Source organism: Bos grunniens, chromosome 19 (assembly GCF_055505025.1).
Source record: "Bos grunniens cultivar Pamir isolate PY7600 chromosome 19, Bosgru_T2T1.0, whole genome shotgun sequence".
NCBI classification, from domain to species: domain Eukaryota; kingdom Metazoa; phylum Chordata; class Mammalia; order Artiodactyla; family Bovidae; genus Bos; species Bos grunniens.
Window position 1 is genome coordinate 6,944,696 of NC_141183.1, and position 21,781 is coordinate 6,966,476.

At 59.3% G+C, this 21,781-nt stretch overlaps 1 protein-coding gene across 10 annotated transcripts; it reads right to left on the reverse strand.

The window, feature by feature from the left end:
• Positions 1–653: 653 nt before the first annotated feature.
• Positions 654–21,413, reverse strand: HID1 (HID1 domain containing). Of its 10 annotated transcripts, none has more exons than XM_086356020.1 (19): positions 21,253–21,413; positions 15,331–15,480; positions 14,426–14,596; positions 13,717–13,830; positions 13,088–13,194; positions 12,514–12,630; positions 10,230–10,452; positions 9,994–10,050; positions 8,731–8,814; positions 8,487–8,577; positions 8,123–8,274; positions 7,946–8,024; positions 6,488–6,652; positions 3,787–4,014; positions 3,437–3,543; positions 2,812–2,892; positions 2,135–2,226; positions 1,839–1,997; positions 654–1,625 (listed from the first exon to the last, which is right to left on the reverse strand). In XM_086356020.1, exons 1-19 carry the CDS (start codon positions 21,316–21,318, stop codon positions 1,562–1,564), a joined length of 2,307 nt encoding a protein of 768 aa, XP_086212146.1. In that variant the 5' UTR covers positions 21,319–21,413; the 3' UTR covers positions 654–1,561. The 10 variants fall into 10 exon arrangements, with proteins under 10 accessions (XP_086212146.1, XP_086212147.1, XP_086212140.1 ...); XM_086356021.1 differs by having other exon boundaries at positions 654–1,648; XM_086356014.1 differs by having other exon boundaries at positions 8,731–8,871.
• Positions 21,414–21,781: the final 368 nt, after the last annotated feature.

Sequence of the window (21,781 nt, forward strand, 5' to 3'; positions counted from 1 at the left end):
GGCATTTGTTCCTGGGGACAGAGCTGCCGCTCCACATACAGTGGGAAGGGATAGTCCTCCTGGGCGGGGCTGTGGGGCTGGAACAGTCCTACTTCTGGGCCAGGAGGGGTGTAAACCCTTTGTCTGGTCCTCCCCTTGTCTGATCCACAGCAGGAGAGGGGAAGAGAGAGGCTGGGGCTTCCACATCCTCCCACCCCTCGCCAGCCCCTGTCTTCCCCACAACACAGCCCTGGGGGACTTTCCCCAGCTGCCGGGTCCTCTGAGTCTTTGGGCGGGGAGGGCAGGCATTCCTAGCCCGTCCATCTCCCTGAAGCCAGTGCAAACAGTGAGCTGTGCCCGGGGTGAGGCCGGGGGTGGGGCCTGGGGAGGGCAGCTCCGCCCCTGCAGCCCGGCTTGTAGCCCGCAAAGCTGGGTGCTGGTGAGCACAGGGCTAGAGCCCCAGCAGAGCCCCTAGGGGCCACACAGGAGGTTGGGAGGCAGACCCTTCGCCTCTCCTGTGTGAACTCTTTCTCTGAGGGCACCACGGCAAGGGAAGCCCAACCCTCCACTTCCTCACCCAAGAAAATGAAGGATACTGGTCGTGTGCTGAGGGCCCTCTGGGCCTGACTCTGGCAGGCGAAGCCCCAGTGTCCCTGAAAACAAGAGCCATGGACTGAACACCCTGTCTCCCCTCCAAGCACAAGGATGCAGGGCCTGGAGAGGGGGGTTTTATTATGTCAAGAGGCCGATTGTACAGAGCAAAGATTGTACAGACACAGGCGGGGTGAGGGAGACCAAGAAGCCAGAACCAGGAGGGACGGGTGGCCTCCCGGTCACTCCTCTCCCCGAAACATCCAGGCGGTGGGAAAAGGGAGGGAGGGCGGGCTGAACGGCGGCTTCCCCACCCCCATCCCCTCACCCCCGTTTCTGTGTAAGAGCCAGGCAGGCTACATCCCTTGACCTGGAAAAATACAACAGGAGACCCTCAACCCCCTACTCCAGACCCTAACACGCGTGAGGTCCTCCAGTCTGGCTCCTGGCGTCCGTTTGTCCCCAGTCCCCTCCGTGAGCATCCTGGCCTCCCTTCTTCCCGGGCTCCTGGCAGCGGGCGGGGCCTGGACCAGGTGGTTTCGGGGTAGGAGGCCTGGAAAGGCTCCCCCCACCCTTGCAGGTGCCTCCAGGAACGATGGCCCAAGACTTCCTTGTGGGCAGCCCATTAGGCACAGCAGCCTGGTGCCCTCCAGGACTGGGCAGCCCAGGAGCCAGGCGGGCACTGAGGGTCAGCTTAGAAACGGGTCCTGAAGGGCAGCCAGACAGAGGTGGGAGCTCTGGGCGTGGGGCGGGGGCTGCAGCCCCAGAGAGAGAAAGTTCCGGCGAGTCCAGCCTGCAGGCGAGGGGCAGGGTGGGTCCCCACCAACCCAGCCACAGGGGGCCTCTGGGGCCTGCCGCCCAGGACTCGGCCACTCAAGCACCCAGCCCTGATTGGGGTCATTTAAAGCTCAGAACAGGGGATCAGGGGTCAGCACTGGGGACCCCGGGTCCCCGCCCTCCCCTGGCCCCTGCCCCTTGCAGGCTTCCATCTTCACACCCGCTGGATCTCAAACAGCTTCACGTCTGTGTCGTACCAGACAGGTGGGTCCACATTCCTGCGGAGCGGGTCTACGGTAACCTGGGGGCCGGGCGGCCTTGAGGAACAGACTGGGGAGGAACTGGGCTGTCCTCCTCCCACCGCCCCAGGCAGTGGGTGCCCGCCCCCACCAGACAAGACCACCCCGGTGGACAGTCTTGACATCAACCCCACTAGCTGAAGCCGACTCTCAGGGGGGACAGCAGACCCCCAGAAGCCCCGAGGAGCCCACCTCAGGTAGATGACGCCCCACATGTAGGTGCGGAACCACATGGCCGTGCCCGAGTTGGCCTGGTACTTGCGGATGAGGATGGGGTGGGGCACAGGCAGCAGCCCCACCAGGGTGCCGTGCTGCAGGAACCGCAGGATCTCCGACTCGTCCGTCAGGCCCCTGCCAGCAAGACGGGAGTCTCCAGTGTGCCCACTCTGAAGGTCAAGGGGAGCAGGGGGCTCGCCCATGCTCCCAGCCCCAGCCCCAGCCTGGGCTGGCCCCAGAGCCCACCGGCCCAGCCATGCCCCCAGCCTCACTTGTCAATGCAGATCTTCTCCACCTGGGGAACCAGCACCTGCAGCAGCCTCATGATGGTTTGCAGCGGCAGCTTCGACTTCCAGGAGAGGATCTGGGGGAGGAACCAGGGTTCCCGGCTGGCAAAGCAGTCCCCCAGAGGCTCTGGCACAGACTCGACCCCTGGCCTGGAACCAGGAGCTCCCCAAGGCAGAAAGCACCCTGGCTCATCACAGCAAGGGCCTGGCAACCAGGCAGGGCCTGTGAATAGGGACTGCTATTCGTGCAGGGGCTGCGGCCTCTCATGGAGCGTGTGCCACGTACCGTGCCTTTGATCCTCACGATAGAGTGATGAGGCTGGGACATTTAGTATCCCCGTGCAAACACAATTAGTGGTGAGGTCAGGAAACAAACTAGGGAGTGAGCAAGTGATGCAAAGAAGGAAACTGGAAAGGGTGATTTATTGAGAAAGGGCTGTGGACAGCTGTACCTTAACCCTGCTGGGGAACCAACTCTGGACAGTGTAGACAGAGGAAGCAACCAAGCCAGAGAGGCCAAGGTCACGAGACAGGACTGACCCCAAACCTGACCCCAGGCCAGTCCCTGGAATTGGACGCATTCCCATCCAAGCCCTTCCTGAGCCAGGAGCCCCCGACTACACCCCTCCCGACACACCTTATGCCATCTGCCCCACCCTCACCCACTCCGACGTCGGGCTCCACTGCCCACTGGCCGACGCACTGGACAGTCGCCGCTGCTCCCGCCAAGCCTGGCTGGGCTCCTGGTCCCCGAGAAGGAACAAAGTGAGGGATGGTGGGAGAGGCGGGGGGAGGGCAGCCCATCAGGTCCTCGAAGCGTCCCCCCCCACAGCCTGGGACCTGGAGGGCAAGGAGGTCTCTGCCCTGGCCCATGCTGGGGGGAGGGGACCCTCTCCCAAAGGAGGGGATGGCCCAGCCCAGCACCCTTTGCCCTGGGCCCCAGGCCCTGCCCGACCCAGCCCAGCCTGGTGACAGGTTTAGGGCCAGGGGCTGACTGGGCAGACGGGGTAAAGGCCAGCCCAGCCTTGATAAGGCTGATGGATGAGGAGGCTGAAGGCCAAGGGCTTGAGCCCATGACCAATAAACAAGGGAGGGGTCTGTGAAAGACAGCCCCCCACCCCCAGGGCAGAGAGTCAGCAGTGCCAACCCAGATGCCCTGAGCACCAGGTGCCCAGCCCCCTGCGGCAGGGGACCCCAGGGTGCCCTGGCCTGGCCTGCATTTCAGAGACCAAGGAGGAAAGGAAAACGCCCAGCCTCGCCCCCCGCCCGGAGTTCCCCGGGCCCCACCTCCGTGGCTGGGCTGTCCTCTACTGAGCTCTGCTGGGGCGCAGACTCCAGAGACCGCAGAGTGCCATCCTCCGACACCTGGGATTTCTCCGTCAGCTTGTCAATGCCTAGGGGTTGGGGGGGCAGTAAGGACTCCTGCCCCAGCGTCCCTCCTCGAACACCTCTGCACAGCCCCGCCCCACGAGTCCCCAGCTTCCCTCCACTTTACAGATGCTGTGTCTGACTCCGCACCCTGTCCAGCACGGAGGCCCGGTCCCCCCACCCAGCTAGCCCTCCCGGGCTCCCCCAGAACCTCCACCCCAACCCTTGCTGTCACTTTCCACAGCCCTTGCCAGCCGTCAGCACCGGACCTGGGGTGGCCACCAGGCTGGTCTTGAGGGTGCCCGGCTCAGCGGGCACGGCGGGGCGGGACCCCTCCATGGAGGCGCCCTCCTGCGAGCCCGCGCGGGACAAGGGTTCCGGCAGCCGGCGGCGCCGCTGCAGCGCCTTGTGGATAGCTGGCGGGTCAGTGGGCAGGTTGGCCAGCTGGTGGAAGACGCTGCGCTTCCGGATGATGGCGTAGACCAGGTTGGAGTTGCCTGTGGGAGGGGAGGGGTGGGTGTCTCAGCGAGGCCCCCTCGCCATCCCCTGCACCAGAGCGGCTTCCTGGGGTGGGAAGAGCTTGGAGGACAAGAGGGGTGTCTACCCCAGGGGGAGGCGACAGCAAAGAGCACAGAAGATGGGGAGTGTGGGCAGGGTTGGTGCTAGGGGCAGGGGGGTGGGTTGAGGCGACTCCAGGATGCCACCTGTCAGCAAAAGAGCTTCTGGGCTGAGCTCACCCCTGCCCCTCCCTGGTACCCGGGGGACCCTCTCACCACCCAGCATGAAGGGGCAACACCTGGCAAAGCTGGGTGGGCCCAGCATGTCAGGGTCCCGCTAAGCCAGCTGTTCAATATTTTGACGGTTCCCCAAGCCAGGTCACCAGGAGGAAGGACCATACGGCGTGTGCCCACGCTGAACGCCCTTGGCTCTGAGGGAGACAGGAGTACTTTCCGGGGCTTCAGTGCCCTGCCGTCCCGCCGCTTGCCCCGCCCCGGCCCGCTCCCGACCCGCCAGGGTCCCCGCTGCGCACCGCCCACTCCTACGGCCACATCTCGCCCCAGCGTCTGCATGTAGACTGTGCCCCTCTGTGTTTTCTACTTTTCCTACCCCATTCATCCCTGATGAGTTAGTGTCAGTCATTCAGTCGTGTTCGACTCTCTTGTGACCCCATCGACTCTGACCCTGGGATTCTCCAGGCAAGAATACTGGAGTGGGTTGCCATTCCCTTCTCCAGGGGATCTTCCTGACCCAGGGAGCAAACCCAGGTTTCCTGCACTGGCAGGTGGATTCCTTACCGTCTGAGCCACCTGGAAAGCCCTTCATCCCCGATCAATTAGTGCAAATATTACTTATTCTGGAAATGATAACAACTGTTAATATTTAAGTCACAGGCAAGTGACTTTCTTGGATTATTTCACTTAGTCTTCCCAACACCCTCTGAGATAGGGATTCTTAGTACTATTATTACGATCATCTTACAGATGAAACTGAGGCTCAGGGAGCTGATGTGTACACAGTCACAGAGCTCAGTGTTCATTGTTGTTGCTCAGTTGTGTCCGACTCTTTGCGACCCCATGGACTGCAGCACGCCTGGCTTCCCTGTCCTTCACCATCTCCCAGAGCTTGCTCAAACTCATGTCCATTGAGTCGGAGATGCCATCCAACCATCTCATCCTCTATCGCCCCCTTCTCTTCCTGCCCTCAATCTTTCCCAGAATCAGGGACACGAGTTAGCAACTAAACAACAATCCTAAGCTATACAATAGGTCCTTGCTGCTTAACTATTTTATATTCAGTAGTGTGCATATATTAACCCCCAATACATATAATTTTATTATAGAAAATGGAGAAGGAAATGGCAACCCACTCCAGTGTTCTTGCCTGGTGAATCCCATGGACAGAGGAGCCTGGCAGGCTACAGTCCATGGGGTCACAAGAGTCGGATGTGACTTGGCGACTAAACCACCACATTATAGCAAAAAGGGCTGCATTTTAGTTACATGTGTACATGTCTGCCTCCTCTAAACACAGAGCTTTTCGAGGATGAGAATGCATCCTATTGATCTCCATCAGTCTGCTGCTGCTGCTGCTAAGTCACTTCAGTCATGTCCGACTCTGTGTGACCCCATAGACAGCAGCCCACTAGGCTCCTCTATCCCTGGGATTCTCCAGGCAAGAACACTGGAATGGGTTGCCATTTCCTTCTCCAATGCATGAAAGTGAAAAGTGAAAGGGAAGTCGCTCAGTCGTGCCTGACTCTTAGCGACCCCATGGACGGCAGCCTACCAGGCTCCTCTGTCCATGGGATTCACCAGCCAAGAGTACTGGAGTGGGGTGCCATTGCCTTCTCCACTCCATCAGTCTAGCACTTAACAAAATGTCTGATTACCAGATATCATCAAAAGTGTATCCATTGTTGTTCAGTTACTAAGTTGTGTCCGACTCTTTGTGACCCCATGGACTGCAGCATGCCAGGCTTCCCTGTCCTTCATCATCTCCTGGAGTTTGCTCAAACTCGTGTTCACTGAGTCATGATGCCATCCAGCCATCTCATCCTCTGTCACCCCCTTCTCCTCCTCCCCTAAGAGCTAAGTGGCAAGGCCCTAACTGACACCAGGCAGCCCAGCATCTCTGACACCCAGCAGGCCCGTGACACCCTGAACTTCCCTCCCATCAGACTTAAGATGACCTGTTTGTCTGGGTGACCATCTGTTTAGAGTCCCCCTCCATGCCTCCCTCCCCAGCTGCGAGTTCCACGGGGCAGGAGGCACTCTGCTCAGTTTCCCACTGAATCCCCTCACCGGGCCCAGGGCTTGGTATACAGCAGGCACTCAATACATGCATGCAGGACAAACAAACTGGGGGCCGGAGGGCTGTGTCCTCCTCAGACGGGAAGGAGTCCTCGCCCACTGCCCACCCCGGATCCCCCCATCCCCAAGGCCAGGCCAGGGGCTTGGGCCAGCGCCTCACCATCAAACTGGTACTGAATGATGTTGTTGAAGACTTCCAGGAGGAAGAAGACCAGGTGGTGGTTCTGCGCGGCAGAGAAGAGGAACCAGGTGGTGGAGAAGGCCTCCAGCAGGTGCAACAGCTTGTTGGCGGCCACCATGGACAGGCTCTTGAGGTAGGGCGACACTACAGGGGAGGGGTCGGCTTACTTCCGGGGCCCCACCAACCGGGCCTGCTCACCCAGGGCCTGGGAGGGACATGGTGCTCCCGCTCCCACACCCTCCCTGCCCCGTCTGGGAAGTCCCCCCCAAAATCAGGAAGACCGAGCCCCAGAGGCCAAGGCCGCACTGGCCATGCCTCCTCAGAGCCCCAGGGCTGCACCTGGGCCCCTCCCCGTGGACGGCCATGTTTACAAAGCCACTCACACACTCCATCTCCCCCACTCCTCCTCGAACCTGAGAGGGAGGTAGATACAGGAGACCATTCCCATTTTGCAGATGAGAAAACTGAGGTTCAGAGAGGTTCATAAACTTGCCCAGAATTGCCCAGTTATAAAGTGATGGGCAGGGATACAAACTCAGGACCTTTACATCTTTCTAGAATACCAAGCTGGGAATTCCCTGGTGGCCCAATGGTTTGGACTCTGAGCTCCCACTGCAGGGAGCCTAGGTCCCATCTCTGGTTGGGGAACTAAGATCTTGCAAGCCATGTAGTACAGCCAAAACAAAAAAAAATTTTTTTTTAATTAAGTAGAATATCAAGCTGATATTCCACATATAACTATATACAGATTTTCTGCACAGCCTGTGAAGGGGGAGTCAGAGACGCAAGGCTGCACACAGCTTGACTTCACAGACCGATCTGTCATAGACTGATCTTTCCTCGTATCTTTCTCCCTCACCGGGATGGGGCAGGGTCGGTGGCTGTCTTGTTCACAAATGCATTTTCAGGTAAGATCTGTGGGATGGAGCCAGTGATGCAAGGCCCAGTTTTGAGCCCTGGTTGAGGAAATAGGATGCCACAGTGCAGTCAAAAAATTAAGAAAGAAAAAAGGGGTAAAAATGAAAGAGAGAGAGAAGGAAGGAAGGAAGAAAATTGACCAGTAAGTACTTTGTCTGTTGTTGCTGTGTTTTGTGCTCAGCTGTGTCCAACTCCTTGCGACCCCAGGGACTGTAGCCCGCCAGGCTCCTCTGTCCATGGGATTCTCCAGGCAAGAGTACTAGAGTGGCTTGCCATTCCCTTCTGCAGGGGATCTTCCCAACCCTGGGATCGAACCCGAGTCTCCTGCGTTTCCTGCATTGGCAGGTGGGCTCTTTACCTCTGGGTAACCTGGGAAGCCCTGTAGGCACTTAGATGCCCTTGTTAATATTTCTATTGGACCCAGCAGGTTTGAACCAGGGAGCCCGTGGCAGGTCAGCCTGTGGCCGGGCGCCCCCTGGTGGTGATCGTGGGAAAGGCGCGCCCTGGTCCGCGCCCTACCGTTGACCACGATGGTGAGCAGACAGTCGAAGAGGGGCTGCAGCCGCTGGTGCCCGCTGGTGATGATCTTGTGGAAAACCTATGCGGGGAGCAGGGGGTCAGCCACGGGGCCCCCGCCGTCTCCAGTCTCGGCCGAGGGCACGTCACCCCCAGACTTCCAGGTTCCCCCCGACTTACCACGATAAGCAGGTCGGCGTGGGTGCCGGTGAAGACCGGGATGTCCATGGGCACGCGCACGGAGTAGGGCTTGTTCAGCCGCACCCCGAAGTTCCGCTCCCCGCTCAGAAGCAGCAGGATGAAGACACCGATGTGCATCAGGCCCACCCGAGCTGCGGCGCGGGGCGTGGGAGGGTCACCTCGCTGGGTGGGGCGGCGAGGGAGTCCAGGGCAGGGACCCATCTTGGGGTGGAGGTGGGGGGAGAAGCCCTTCCCGGTAGGTCAGGGCACAGGGCCCGAGCTGCTAGGAGGCAGGACAGGCTGGCCGCAGCTGCCCCTCGGCCAGGAGCGCCCCCCAGGGATCCCGAGCCCACCCCAGCCTTACACTGATCCGCTCGAGCATCGTTGAGGAAGTAGAGGATGGGAACCAGGATGTCTAGGACGTCACTGCTCTTCAGCACAAAGAAGAGGAATTTCTGGCGGGGGGAGCGGAGACGGGTGGGCGGGGTCAGGAGAGGGGAAGCTCTGCCCCGCCCCTCCCAGAAGTCTCCTTAGATGCCCTCCGCATCCCAGGGGTGGACCGCTACCGGCCATCCCGCGCCCCCGCACCGCCACAGGGGCCGGCCCACCTTGTTGAAGTCGCAGAGCTTCCAGAACAGGACCAGCAACTCCTGATGGAACTGGATCTTCTTGGTCGAGTTGGGCAGGTAGGTCTGGAGCAGGGGGTTGGAGAGCAGCCGGGCTATGCCCTTGAGGATGAACTGGAAGTCCTGGGTGGGGTATGGGCAGGGACCTGTCCAGTCTGGCTCCCTGCAGTCCCGGCTTCCTGGCCAGGCCCCCCACATATGCCTCCTCTCCCCCGACTCCCACCCCACCCAGAGCCTGATTCCCACCGTCAGAACCAGAGGGGCCCAGGTTCCAGCGTCATCAACAGCTGCCCTGGGGGTAGCCCCTCAGAAGCTGGGTCCAGGGCAGGTCTAGAGAGCTTACTTCTCCACCAGACGACAGGCTCCCCATCTACACACTGGACTCCTGCCCACCTTGACTCCTGTGGACAGCTGCAATCCTCCCGCCCCTTCCCAGCACCCTGTCACACATGAGGAACAGTCTATTCTAGAAAAGCTGTCCATCACTGAGCACCTGTTCCCTGGACAGTGCTCTCAGCCCATTCTCACTACAAGGCAAGGAGGCGGTTCCTGTCCCCACATCACAGCTGCAGAGCTTAGAGTCCCGGGGCACAACAACCTCCCCCAAGGTCACAAGACACAGGAACCCAGGTCTGACTGGCCTTTCTATCCACTGTAATTCCCCTACCAAACCCACCATCAGAGCCACCTCCTCTCGCAAGTCTTCCCGGCTACCCTCCCCCAGTTGAGGCCATCAGCCCTTTTCTGAGGCTCAAGACCCTTGCGGTCCAACCCCGAGTCCACCGGGACCGTGGTTCCTTCAGGTAGGGGTCAGGACTCTCCCTACTCCCAATCTTATCTGCATCCTCTCACCCCCTGCAAGGTCACAACCTTTGTGGGGAGTGGGCATCAAGAACCCACAGGAGGACTTCCCTGGTGGTACAGTGGATGGGAATCCACCTACCAAATCAGGGAACATGGGTTCGACCCCTGGTCTGGGAAGATCCCAAAAGCCACGGAGCAACTAAGCCAGTGCACCACCGCCACTGGGTCTGTGTATGGCAGCTGCTGAACCCGGCGAGCCCAGAGCCCACGCTCCACAGCAAGAAAAGCCACGGCAGTGAGAAGCCGGTGCATCGCAACAAACAGTGGCCACTGCTCACGCAAGCAGAGAAAGCCCGAGCACAGCGAGGGAGGCCCGGCGCAGCCAAAAAATTACGTGCTTAAAAAAAAAAACCGCCAGAGCAAGAGCATTGTTCAACTCACCTCCTCTCGATGGATGCGGGACAGGTAGTTCACAAACAGGTTCTCGGGCCCTGGAGGCTGCAGAGGGTGGAGCTGAGGCTCAGCAGGTGCCCTCACCCCCCACCCCCGCCCTACCCCAGGCCTAGATGGCAGTGCCCCCTCTGACCCCAGACACCCCCACGAAGTGCCCGCCGGGCATCCCTTGCCGGGCTGCTGGAGGGGGTGCCACCCGGCAGCCCGCCCTCTCCCATGCTCACGTCAGCATCGTCCATGGCGGTGCCCGTGGTGGTGCCGTCCACGGTGGGGCTGGCGCTGGTGGCACTGTCGTGGTCCAAGGTGACGATGAGCACCTGGGCCGCTTCCTCCACCAGGGGTTCCCGGTAGTCGGAGAAGAGCAGGTGGTTATAGGGGATCCCGTAGCCCACAGGGTCATAGGCACACACGGTGTTCAGGAGCGAGGTGAACAGGGGCAGGGCATGTCTGCGCAGGAGAGGAGGGGGCTTCAGGGACTCTGCCCACTGTCCACTCGCAGCTGCAGCCGGGTGGGCAGGTCGACCAAAAAGACCCCTCATCCCCCACTGTCTCAGTGCCAGGCTGTGGTCTGGGGACCAGGGAGCAGCCCCAGGAGCTCATCCCCCTCCTTGGCTGTATCTGGGACGCTGGCCGGGATGGTTGGGGGCCAGAAGGAGTTCATTACCAAGACAGGGATGGCCAGTCCTGAGGGGCTCTTTGTAGAGTATCATGTCCACACCCCTTAGATTTTTCACCCCCAGGGGTTGAAGCCTATTGTGGGTTTTTTGTGTTTTTTTTTTAAGTTTTTTAATATATATTTTTGTGACTGCTCCACATGCTACAGCTGGGATCTTAGTTCCCCAACCAGGGATAAACCTTCAACCCCCTACACTGGAAGTGCAGAGTCTTAACCACTGGACTTCCCGGGAAGTCCCTAAAAACTACTTTGTTTTTTTAGAGCAGTTTTAGGTTCAGAGTAAAACTTGAGGGGAAGGCAGAGATTTCCCATAGATTCCCTACCCCGACACACACACGGTCTCCACCACCATCCGCATCCCCCACCAGGGTGGCACATTTGTTACAACTGATGAGCCGACATCAACACATCACTGTCAACCGAAGTCCACAGTCTACATCAGGGTTCATTTCTCTTTTTTTGGCTGTGGAATCCTATTTCCACCAGGGCTCAAACATGCACCCCCTGCAGTAGAAGTGTCAAGTCCTAACCTCTGGACCGCTGGAGAATTCTCGACACTGTGTTATCTACGGGCTTGGATAAATGTATAAAGGACATGTCTCTGAGGTTTCTGCAGGGCAGGTACCCTCCCTCGGGGCCTCAGAGAAGCGCTGGAGGCCCACAGGGAAGGCAGGAAGCGAAGCACGCGCCCCATTCCCCAGCTCCCAGGCCACAGAAGGCCTCCATTCAGAGACTTGTGAGGTGTCAGAGGTCAAGCTCCTCATCTTACAGATGAGGAAACTGAGACCCAGGGAGGTTCATCAAGTGGCAAAGGTGGCCGTTTGCCTGATAAGGCTGGGGAGGAAGAAAACCCTGGCCAGCTTCCAGCTGTGCCTGGTGGGAGAGCCACCTGGACTCTCTCTACTTCTGGGGGTTGTGCCGGGGTGAGGCTGGGCGGAGGGGCTGCAAAACCTGAAGATGGGGCGTGTCATGTGGGAGGCAGAGTCTGGAAGAGGGTGAACCTCGACACTTAGGGGCACTAACCCCGTGTTGCCAGTACAGCCCCGGGCACAAGAGGAGCTGCACAGCTGGAGCATTCGGACCTGCTCTAAGTATGCAGTCCTGCCATGTGACACCTTCGCGAACTCATACGCTCCCCAGAGCCCTTAAGTGCCCCCACGTGGGCCGGGCGTCCCCATTCTTCAGAGTATTCAGCACACCCCCACCCACCCACCATTTAAACAGCACTGCCCAGGAAGTTCCCTGGGTAGGACTCGGCCACTGCCGTGGGCCTCGGCTCAATCCCTGGTCGAGGAGCTAAGATCCTGCAAGGCCACACAGCATGGCCAAAATTAAATAAACTAACACAAGCTACATGTAGCTACGGACAGCTTAACATGTGGCTGGTCCGAAGGGAGATGTGCCATAAATGTAAACTACACACCAGATGAAAAGTGAATGCAAAACATTTCAATAACTTTGTTTAGTGATTACACCTCAAATACTGATGTTTCAGACATATTGGGTTAAAAGAAATACATAATTAAAATTAACTTCACCTGTTTCTTTTTCAACTTTTTAGATGCTGCTACTAGAAATGTCTAAACTGCATATGTGGTTTGCATTATCCTTCTACTGGACGGCGCTCTAGATGGAGGACCCAGGCACCCTTCACCCAGGGCCCCCAACAGGGACCGCGCTGGTGTTAAGGTGCGGCTGTTGTTATAGGTCATCACCACCAGGGGGCAGCGTGCCTCCTCAAATAAGACACATTCGCCAGCAAATGGCCTCAGTGCCGGGCTGCCTACAAGCGGGAGGTGGGGAAATCTAAAGGCAGGCCAGGGGCCCCTCACCTGTTTTCTGTGGAACAAAAAAACTGCACCCACGGATTGATGCTGCTGCTGTCCGGAGCTGGGGGCAGGTACATGGCCTCGGAGAAGCAAGTCAGCAGCAGTTTCAGCAGCTCCATCCTTGGGCAGAGAGGACAGGAGAGAGCCTACCCTGAGGTTCCCAGTTCCCCTGAAGGAGCGCATGCCCACCCCGCCCAGCTCTCCTTCAGGTCCATGAAAAGAAGTGACTCCGTCTTATCCCTGTGATGCTGAAGCAAGGTCACGAGAGAGCAGGGTCTCCTCTGTTACTGTTTAGTCCCTAAGTCTCGTCTGACTCTTTGCAATCCCATGGACTGTAGCCTCCAGGTTCCTCTGTCCATGGGATTCTCCAGGCAAGAATACTGGAGTGGGTTGCCATTCGCTTCTCCAGGGGATCTTCCAGACTCAGGGATCAAACCCAGGTGTCCTGCATTGCAGGAGGATTCTTTACCCCTTAGCCACCAGAGAAGCCAAGGGTCTCCTTGGAAGACCCCCACACATGGCTCCCTCTCTGAGCTGTGCAGGTGCCAGGCCTGGGGTCCAGCCTGAACCAGCTCACCGATTCATGTCATGGATGTAGTTGGGCTGGGGAGAGTGAGCAAAGCCCACGCCAGCCTCCCAGATGTATTCACAGCTGTCCAGGGAGTGAATGTCCTCCGCCGAGTCCTGGGGACAGTGTTAGGGAGAAATCAGACCCCTACTTTCCTTGGTGGGGGGGCAAAGACCCTCATCTCTCCTAAAGACAGACCCTCAAAGCACCCCGGGTGCTAGGAAAGCTCATTTTCCTTCAGTCTGGTGCTTGCTCAGTCCAGTGCGAGACAGGAAGAGGCAGGGAGTGAGCAGAGCAGAACTGGGGCCCCGATGGTGTGTGGGCACGCGGGGTGGGCAACCTCAAGGTCAGTCCACTGCCCTCCGGAAGTGAGGGGCCAGGCCCCCAGTGCGCCAGCCCCACCCCACCGCGGCCCAGGCCAGGACAGTGGGTGCTTGTGCCCTGCCTCCCGGATACAGAGGGCAGGGCCCGCACCAGCTGGCTCCCCTCCAGCCGTGCCAGCCGCCACCCCCTCCTGGGACCATGCGTGCCAGGCAGCCTGGCCCTCCCAGGGCAGTCCCTGCCCCAGGGAACTTCAGCCGGCCCCGACCTGGGACCAAGGCCCTCCTGGGCCAGGGGAGGGGGCTGAGGGCTCTCACCACAGTGCTCCTCCGGTGGCTCTGCACCGTGAAGTCTGGGCAGAAGAGCAGGTCAGCAATGGCCAGGAGCAGGGACTCAGCCAGGGGCCGGGCGTTCTCGTCGTCATCCTCTCCCTGCTTGGGACACGGCCCGCAGAGGCCCCTCAGTTGTGGCTGCCGAGGAGAGGCAGTCCCAGGACTTGGGGAGGGGTGGAGGACAGGGTCGGCCCAAGCAGACACCCATGGTGGAGGGAGACAGGAAGCAAGGGGTGGGGGAAGGAACAGGAAGAGGACCCCTAATCACTCCCAAACCTCCCAAGGCAGAAGGGGGACAGTGGGGAGCAGGGCCTGGGAGCAGTCAGGAGGCCTCCCCACTGACTGGGAGGGGCCGGGTGAGCCCCCTAAACTCAAGAGCCTCAGCCCTGCTGAGAATCACTGGGTCCACCCACCCAACACTGTGTACCCCTAGTTGCCTGGACAGAACCCCAGGGAGGGAATGGGGTAAGTGGGGGGAGGGCCCAGCTGCCCTGCCCCCATCTCTGCCCAGCTGCAGGGGCAGGGACCCCCACAGGGGAGAAACCCAGGACTTAAGGAGGAGTTGACCCCCTCCCCCGACCCCTCCCAAACCCCAGAAGAGGTTTGGAGGAAGGTGGCCCCCTATAACTTTCTTCCCCTGTCCCCGCAGTCCCACCTCCCCCCACCCCCCAAAGTCCCGGCCAGGCCCACAGACCCCTCCTCGACCGGCCCCAGGCACTGTGGACCAGAAGAAGCCCCTCCAGTCAGGGTCCTCGAAGATGTAGGGCAGCACGCGGGTGAGCAGGCGGCTGCAGTTCAGCACGATCTGCCTCTCCTTCTCGGAGTGGCAGCCGCTCTCAGCTCCCTGCACCAGCTTCTCGACTGCCTGCAGGGGTGGGCAGAGAGGCGGGGGGCAGGGGGATGAGGCCCTGGCACCTGGGGTCAGGCTGGGCACCCTGGGCTTCAGAGGGTGAGGGGGAGCATGGCCAACCTGCAGGGCCACCTCTCCAGACAGGGTCAGCCAACCCCAGGGGGACAGGACATGGGCCAGGGGGCAGCCTGGAGCAGCTGGGAGTGAGACCAGCTCACCACTCACTGGCTGAGACCTTGCTAAGTGACCAGCCTCAGTTTCCTCATCTGTAAAATGGCAACACTGACAGGACCAACCGCCCTTGCTCTCATGCTCCGTCGCTCAGTCGTGTCTGACTCTTTGCAACCCCATGGACTGTAGAGCCCGCCAGGCTCCTCTGTCCATGCGACTTCCCAGGCAAGAATACTGGAGTGGATTGCCATTTCCTTCTCCAGCGGATCTTCCTGACCCAGAAGATCAAATTGCATTGTCTCCTGCATTGGCAGGTGGATTCTTTATCACTGAGCCACCAGGGAAGCCCACCAACCACACAAGGTGAGCTAGATGAGCTGACTTGCAGCAAGTGCCCACCCCCCAGAACCCAGCTCCTGGGGGGAGAAGTGGGTGAAGCCTTGGGGCCACCTCGACTGGGTGGGGATGTCCTGGGTGCCAGCCCTGTTGCACCACAGGGCTGGGCCAGCTCCAGCCTCCCTGGGATCGTGGGAAATGGCTCGGGGGGCGGTGACAGCGAGGGGCTGGGCACCCCTCACCTTGTAGCACAGAGTGGCTAGGTTGGAGGGTGACTCCTCTCGCACCGCCCGGATCTCCGCTGCTGGCACCAGCGCAAAGACATCCTGCACCGAGGTGGCCGTGTCCGCCCAGAACTGGTCCCAGAAGGCGTCATCGGTGGCTTCCACAGGCTGTGGGGGGGACCAAGTGTCCAGAGTCGCATGATCTCTTGCCAGCAGGCCCACAGTGTGCCCAACTCTGTGACCAAGGGAGCCCCGGAAAGGGAAGTCCCCTCCTCCACTCCTGCTGGTGCCCAGGAGTCTTCCCCCCATGGAGACATCCTTCAGTGGCCATGAGCCCTGGTTGGCACAGGCAGGCTGGGGACACTTGACACAGATGGTCAGGGATCGGCTGGCACTGAGTTCAGTAGGCAGAGCCCAACCCAGTCCCTAAGAGACTTGTGACCCCCCAGTAACTCACCATCTCCCTTTGGTAGATCCTCCCCACTTGGGGCCTCCCCAGGCTACACCCCTAAGTCACATGCCCAGGGACCAGAGCCAGGCTGTGCCCCTTCCCCTGGGAAGAAGCCAAGGGGACATGTGCTCACTGCCAGTCACTCAGGCTGCCCCCTAAACCCCAGTGTCCACCCTCACCCAGGACACCCAACTAGTGCCGAATCTAAAGGAGTCGCCCACGGCTCTCTGACCACATCCGCTCTTCTCGGTACCCACCACAGCCACTTTTGCCAGGGCCCCCTTCCAAATCTACCCCCTCAATCCCGCCTCCACACTGCCCCCAACCAGCTTTCAAAGCACAGCACCGAAGGCATTGCTCCCTCAACCAAGACACTTAGGGCTCCCCGCTGCCTGCCGGGTCCAGACCTTGGCTGGACAGTCAGCCAAGATCACACCTAAACACCTACAAGCACACACCTGGGCACACGGACACGCACATGGACACACAACAAATACACATGTGCACATGGATGTGTGCATAGGAATACCTGTATTCACGATCCCAGCAACACAGCCCGGCCATATTTTCTGGTTGCCCTTGCACAGACCAGCCCCTCTTCCCCACATGCCCACCCCACCCAACACTGTCCAAAGCCTGACCAGACGTACTGAGGCAACGTGCCTTCAGCACACTTATGCCTTGTAAGTCATATAGTCAGCCATGTGAACACCCGATTTAAATCATGAATCCTAGAAGTCTTTCCTAAGGAAATGGCCTGAGACATTCAGGTGTGAGAATGTTTATTGAAGAGCTGTTGTGAAAAGTGAAACGCTGGAGTCAACCTAAATAGCCAACAATTGGGGAATGCTTAAAAAGTTGCTGCTGCTGCTGCTAAGTCACTTCGCTCATGTCTGACTCTTTACAACCCTATGGACTATAGCCCGCCAGGCTACTCTGTCCACCGAGTTCTCCAAGCAAGAATACTGGAGTGTGTTATCATGTCCTCCTCAGGAAATGACCTGGCAGTCTAGTGGTTAGGACTCTGTACATCCACTACAGGGGGGATGGGGTCAGTCTTTGGTCAGGAACTAAGATCCTGCATACCACTCAGCCAAAAAAATAATTAATAATTAGTCATACAATGCAATATTATGCAGCCATCAGAATGTCTTCAAAGAATACGGATGAATGGAAAATGCTCGTGGTACAATGTTACATGAAAAAGAGAAGATATAAAGTAACTATAGGATGATCATGATTTTCTGTAAAATTATAGAGGAATAAAAGCCTGGAAGAAAATGAAAAAGTGGCGATAGCGATTATCTTGCGGGGTGGCTTTTTTGTTTGTTTCTTATATATTTTTTCTGTCCATGCGCGTATTGCTATCTTTTTCTTTTGAATGTTCATCTGTTTGAGGGTCAACCAAGGTCCTCTTACCCTTTTGAATAGTACTTCCTGCAAGAGACCTACCCAGGCTGCTCCAATCAAATCAGACTTTTGCCTTCTCTGAAAGAGCTGATAAAGGGCTACTACTACTACTACTACTAAGTCGCTTCAGTCGTGTCCGACTCTGTGCGACCCCATAGACGGCAGCCCACCAGGCTCCCCCATCCCTGGGATTCTCCAGGCAAGAACACTGGAGTAGGTTGCCATTTCCTTCTCCAATGCATGAAAGTGAAAAGTGAAAGTGAAGTCACTCAGTAGTGTCCGACTCTTTGTGACCCCATGGACTGCAGCCTACCAGGCTCCTCCATCCACGGGATTTTCCAGGCAAGAGTACTGGAGTGGGTTGCCATTGCCTTCTCCACGATAAAGGGCTACTCTACCACAAATCAGCAGGTAATACGCATCACTCTTATTATCAGGAAACGATGTGAATCTTACTTAAAAAAAAAAAAAATTCTGTTGGGACTTCCTTGGAGATCCAGTGGTTAAAACTCCACACTTCCAATGCAGAGGGGGCAGGTTTGATCCCTGGTCAGGGAACTAAAATCCCACATGCTGTGCAGTGAAGCCACATAAATACTTTAAAAATTCTGTTCTCTAAAGCCACTTCTTCCAAGAAGTCTCCCAGAGTTTCTACCAGTGGGCTCGATCCCACCCTGGAAACCTGCTCCCCACCCGCCACAGTCACTCATCACGGGCCTGATTCCACTCTTGCCTGGAGGCTCCATTCCTCCACCAGCCCTTCTCCCAGGACCGTGCACTTGAGGCATATGGCAGATGCTCAGCCAGTATTTGTCCAGCTAAAAGCTGTAATCAGTCCCAAAGATTCCCTTCAGCCCCTTCACCGGGCAGAGCTGAGCACAAGGCTGGGTACAAGCCTCCCCAGGGTCCAGTTTACCCCAGCCCACTCCCCAACAAGGCCTCCCAGTGAGGTACAGGGCAGCCTGTGGCCACGGCCTTCAGGGCTGGCCTGGCCCCAGGACAGCCTGGGTCCCAAAACTGGTAGGGCAAGTTAGCTGGGGGAGAGGAACAAAGACCAAAACTGCGCCCTGGGGCCGCGGCTGGCTTGTCCTCATGCCCTCCAACCCTCTCTGGGGTCCAGGGAAGCACACCCCCAGTGTGGGTGGTCGGGTGGAAGTGGGGAAGGAGCCTCCCGGAAAACATGCATGGCCCTTGCCCACCTCCCTTCTGAGAGCACCTCTGGGAAGCCATTTTTCCCCTCCTCCCAAGTAGCCACTACCCTTTAAGCTTAAAGGGGCAGAAACTCATCGAGTGCACTTGACCTCTGACCTAGTTCATCAGGCAAGTGTCCCCTGGGGACTGAATTAAGAATGAGGAGAGAGTCTTAGCAGGGGAACTTGAGAGGCCCCAGGGCAGCCCAGCTCTGAAGCAGAGGGAAATCCCAGCTCTGGGAGCTGGCCTTGAACTTCAGGACTAATGATTTCACCTCCCCCATCCCCAACTTGGACCTCTTCTCCAGGTCCCAGCTGTGGCTCAGATCCTTCAGTTTGGTGGCCGTTACCAGAGCAGGGGAGGCTAGCTTGATGCCATAGGTACTGGCCAGGTTCGCTGAAACTTTTGAGTGGGGAGGGAACATAGCTTAGATCCTGCCTCAGTTATTCTAGCCCTACCTAACACAAAGAAGCTTCTAAAATCCAAGCTAGTTTCTTTAAAGAGTATTTTTGGTGGAGGTGAGCAGGCCCGTGCTGCCAAGGGCACAGGGACTGAGCTACCCTGGAGGGAAACCAGATATTCTTAGCGAAGCTTTGCTGGGACCTGCTCAGGCCAGATGCCCACCAGCCTGGAGGACCGGCTGCAGCTGCTGGACCTCTCTGGGGGGAGAAGGGAAGCACCAGCAGTGGTCTCGCCTGCCAAGGGTGACCTGTACTGAATCACCACGGCATTTGCACACTCATACGTGTGCACACGTGTGAACATGGACCCACCAGGTATCCTCTGGCCTACGACAGAGAATCTCCAAAAGGACAGGATCTAGGAGAGGGTCCCAGATCCAGGAATATGCCCCTCGAGGGCTCCACCCACACCGGGAAAGGCTTGAAACACAGCCAAAGCTGCCGGCTTCAGGACTGGGGTCGGGCCCAGCCCGAGGCAGGAAGAAAACAGGATACAGCACAGGAAGGCCGGGAAAGCCAACCAGCTTGGGCCCAGGCCACGGGGAAAAGGTTCTAGGTTGGCTTGTCTGCAAAACCCTGAGATCACAGAGGCCCTGGGACAAGAGGACACCCTGGGGACAACTGGCCTGAATCTCCTTGGGGACACCAAGTGGCAAGGTCTGGGGACCATTTGGGGTTTGGCCCTGACTCCCGAGCTGTTTGAGCCAGGTCACTGCACAGGGTCCGTGGCTTCAGGCTCTGAGGGTCTCTCCCTCCAGGCAGCCCAGGTCCCCTCCCACCTGCAGGGCCCCAAGGCTCTCCCGAGAGAGACTCAGGCTGGTGTCTGGCTCCAGCTCTGTCCCACGTCAGCTCACTGTCCCCAGCTGTCCCCAGCTGCTCAGTCCACCCTGTCATAGGGCCACAGCCAGGGAAGGATGGAGGCCCAGTGTAATTTGGGGAGGGGGCCCGAGCCTGTAGGAATCCTGTGGGACCCAGCTGAGCTGGTCCTACTGGCCTGGCAGAGACCCTAGCTGCCGAGCCCATAGTGACAAGGTGGTTTCCTCCAACAAGGCGTTTCCCTCCCCAGGCAGGTAAACACGGAGGCCTCCCTCCCCTCTTCTCCTTGTGGCCCCCCACCGAGAGGCGGGACCACCTGCCACCCTCAGATCTAGAAGCCCCACACGCCAAAAAAGCCAAATGCCAGAAACAGCCAGGAGCCTTGGGGGCAAGGGTGATTAGCAAGGCCTGGTTTCTATCAAATGCCTCTCAGCTGGGACTGGACCCTTCAGAGGCCCTGGGCGTGTGCCGGGCTCCTGACCTTTCTCCTGTGGGAACCAGAGAGTGTGGGACCAGAGTTCTGGCCCCTGGAGCTGCGACCAGCTGGCTGTGGGGGAAATGGCTCCCTTGAACCTACTCTACTTGGGAGCATGAGAGAGCCCTAGGGGTGCAGGTAGAAGGAAATCCCCGGCTGGCAGCAGGTCCTGACTCCCTCGAAAGTGGGGGACCTGGGGAGGCAGAGATGGGCATCTCTTTGGCCAGAGTGGCCTGGCTCAAGGAGTGAGAAGAGAGGGGTGGGCAGGGAGATAGCCTTGCTGGGGCCAGCCCTTGTGCTGGGGGCAAGGAGTTGGCCTCGGTGCCACTTGTGGGCTCAGGGGTCTGTGCAAGCCTGGACGGGTACCCCCAGGCCCCACAGTACCTAGTCCAGGGGCAGCCTGGACGGTTCTTAACCCTGCCCCAGAGAACACAGGGTACAGCAAACACAGCCACCTGCACCGCAGGGCCTGGAAAGCGGAGCCCCTGGAGCAGTGGTCCCCAGCTGGGAATCTGGACTCCATGGGCCTGGGAACAGCTCCCCTGGCCAGGCTGCAGCGCTGCCTGCCACTCTGCGTGTTCCCATCAACACCTAGGCCTTCTCTGGCCGTGGGCATCGACTCGGCCCAGCGAGGCCGCCACCGTGCACCAGCTGTTTCCCGATCCGGGAAGGCAACCGCCGGCTTTGTTTGCACTGAGTCAACCGGGTCTGTGCCTCCCGGATCGCCGACACCCACCGAGGGGCAGGGAGGAGAAAAGGAGGTGTTTGGGTGGGTGGGGGTGGGGAGAGGCTGGAGATTGAGGGGCTGGAGGGGCGATGAGAGGGCCGACAGCGGAGCGGACAGCGGCGACGCCGGCCTGGGGAGTAGGCACACGTCAGCCTAAGGTGGCAGCAGCAGCTGCGGGAAATAGGGATGTTCCCGGGAGAGAAGGCTGGGGGTGGGGGACTAAGGGATGGAGCCCTGGGGTACAGGCCCAGGAGTCTCGCTCTTCCCTGGCTGCGGCGTCACCCTCCTGGCCAGCTGGTCCCCCCAGCCCCCGGCTAGCCAAGTTCTTGCAGCCGTTCCCCCAACCCCGAAAGCCCTGCCCTGCCCCCACCCTGGCAGGTGCGTGGGAAGGCCGGGGCCCCGGGCGCACCTGCGTCTTGGTGGTGAGCTGGATCACCGCCTTTCGGAAGTTCAGCTTGGAGTCGGCCGACCCCATTTCGTTGGAGCCCGTTCCGGCCTAGCCCCGGCCCCGACTCCCGCTCGGGCTCCGGCTCGGTATCCAGCTCCAGCCCCGCTGCCCCCGCGGCTCTCGCAGGAGCCGAGCCGCGCGCCCCGCCCGCCCGCCGGCGTCGGCCCCGCCCCCCTGGGCCCCGCCCCACCGGGCCCCGCCCCCCGCACCTGCTGCTCCAGCGCCGTGTTCCCCGCGCCGACCCGGGGTCTGGCCCGCGGATCCACCCCCAGCCCCTTCTCAGCTGGATCGGGTTCCTTCTGCGTGGAAGCGTTATCCCCCTCGGTCTCTCCCATTTACACTCAGCGCCACCCCCATCCCCCGGGCCCGCAACCTTTCCAGCCTCCGTCCCCTGCCCCCCATCCTCACCCTCGGTCCCCACTCCATCACTAGGCCAACAGTTTAAAAGCCGGTCCTCTCCAGCATTTTTCTTGTCCATCTCCCGGCATTC

What these genes read in the sequence shown, in the direction of transcription:
- HID1 (XM_086356011.1), bottom strand. Translation starts at nt 21,318, where the DNA reads ATGGGGTCGGCCGACTCCAAGCTGAACTTCCGAAAGGCGGTGATCCAG. An exon ending in TACATCCATGACATGAATCG is followed by an intron (nt 12,631 to 13,087) that starts GTGAGCTGGTTC and finishes TCTCTGCCCAAG; the next exon opens with GATGGAGCTGCTGAAACTGC. An exon ending in GCTCACCATCGTGGTCAACG is followed by an intron (nt 6,653 to 7,945) that starts GTAGGGCGCGGA and finishes CCTCCCCTGTAG; the next exon opens with TGTCGCCCTACCTCAAGAGC.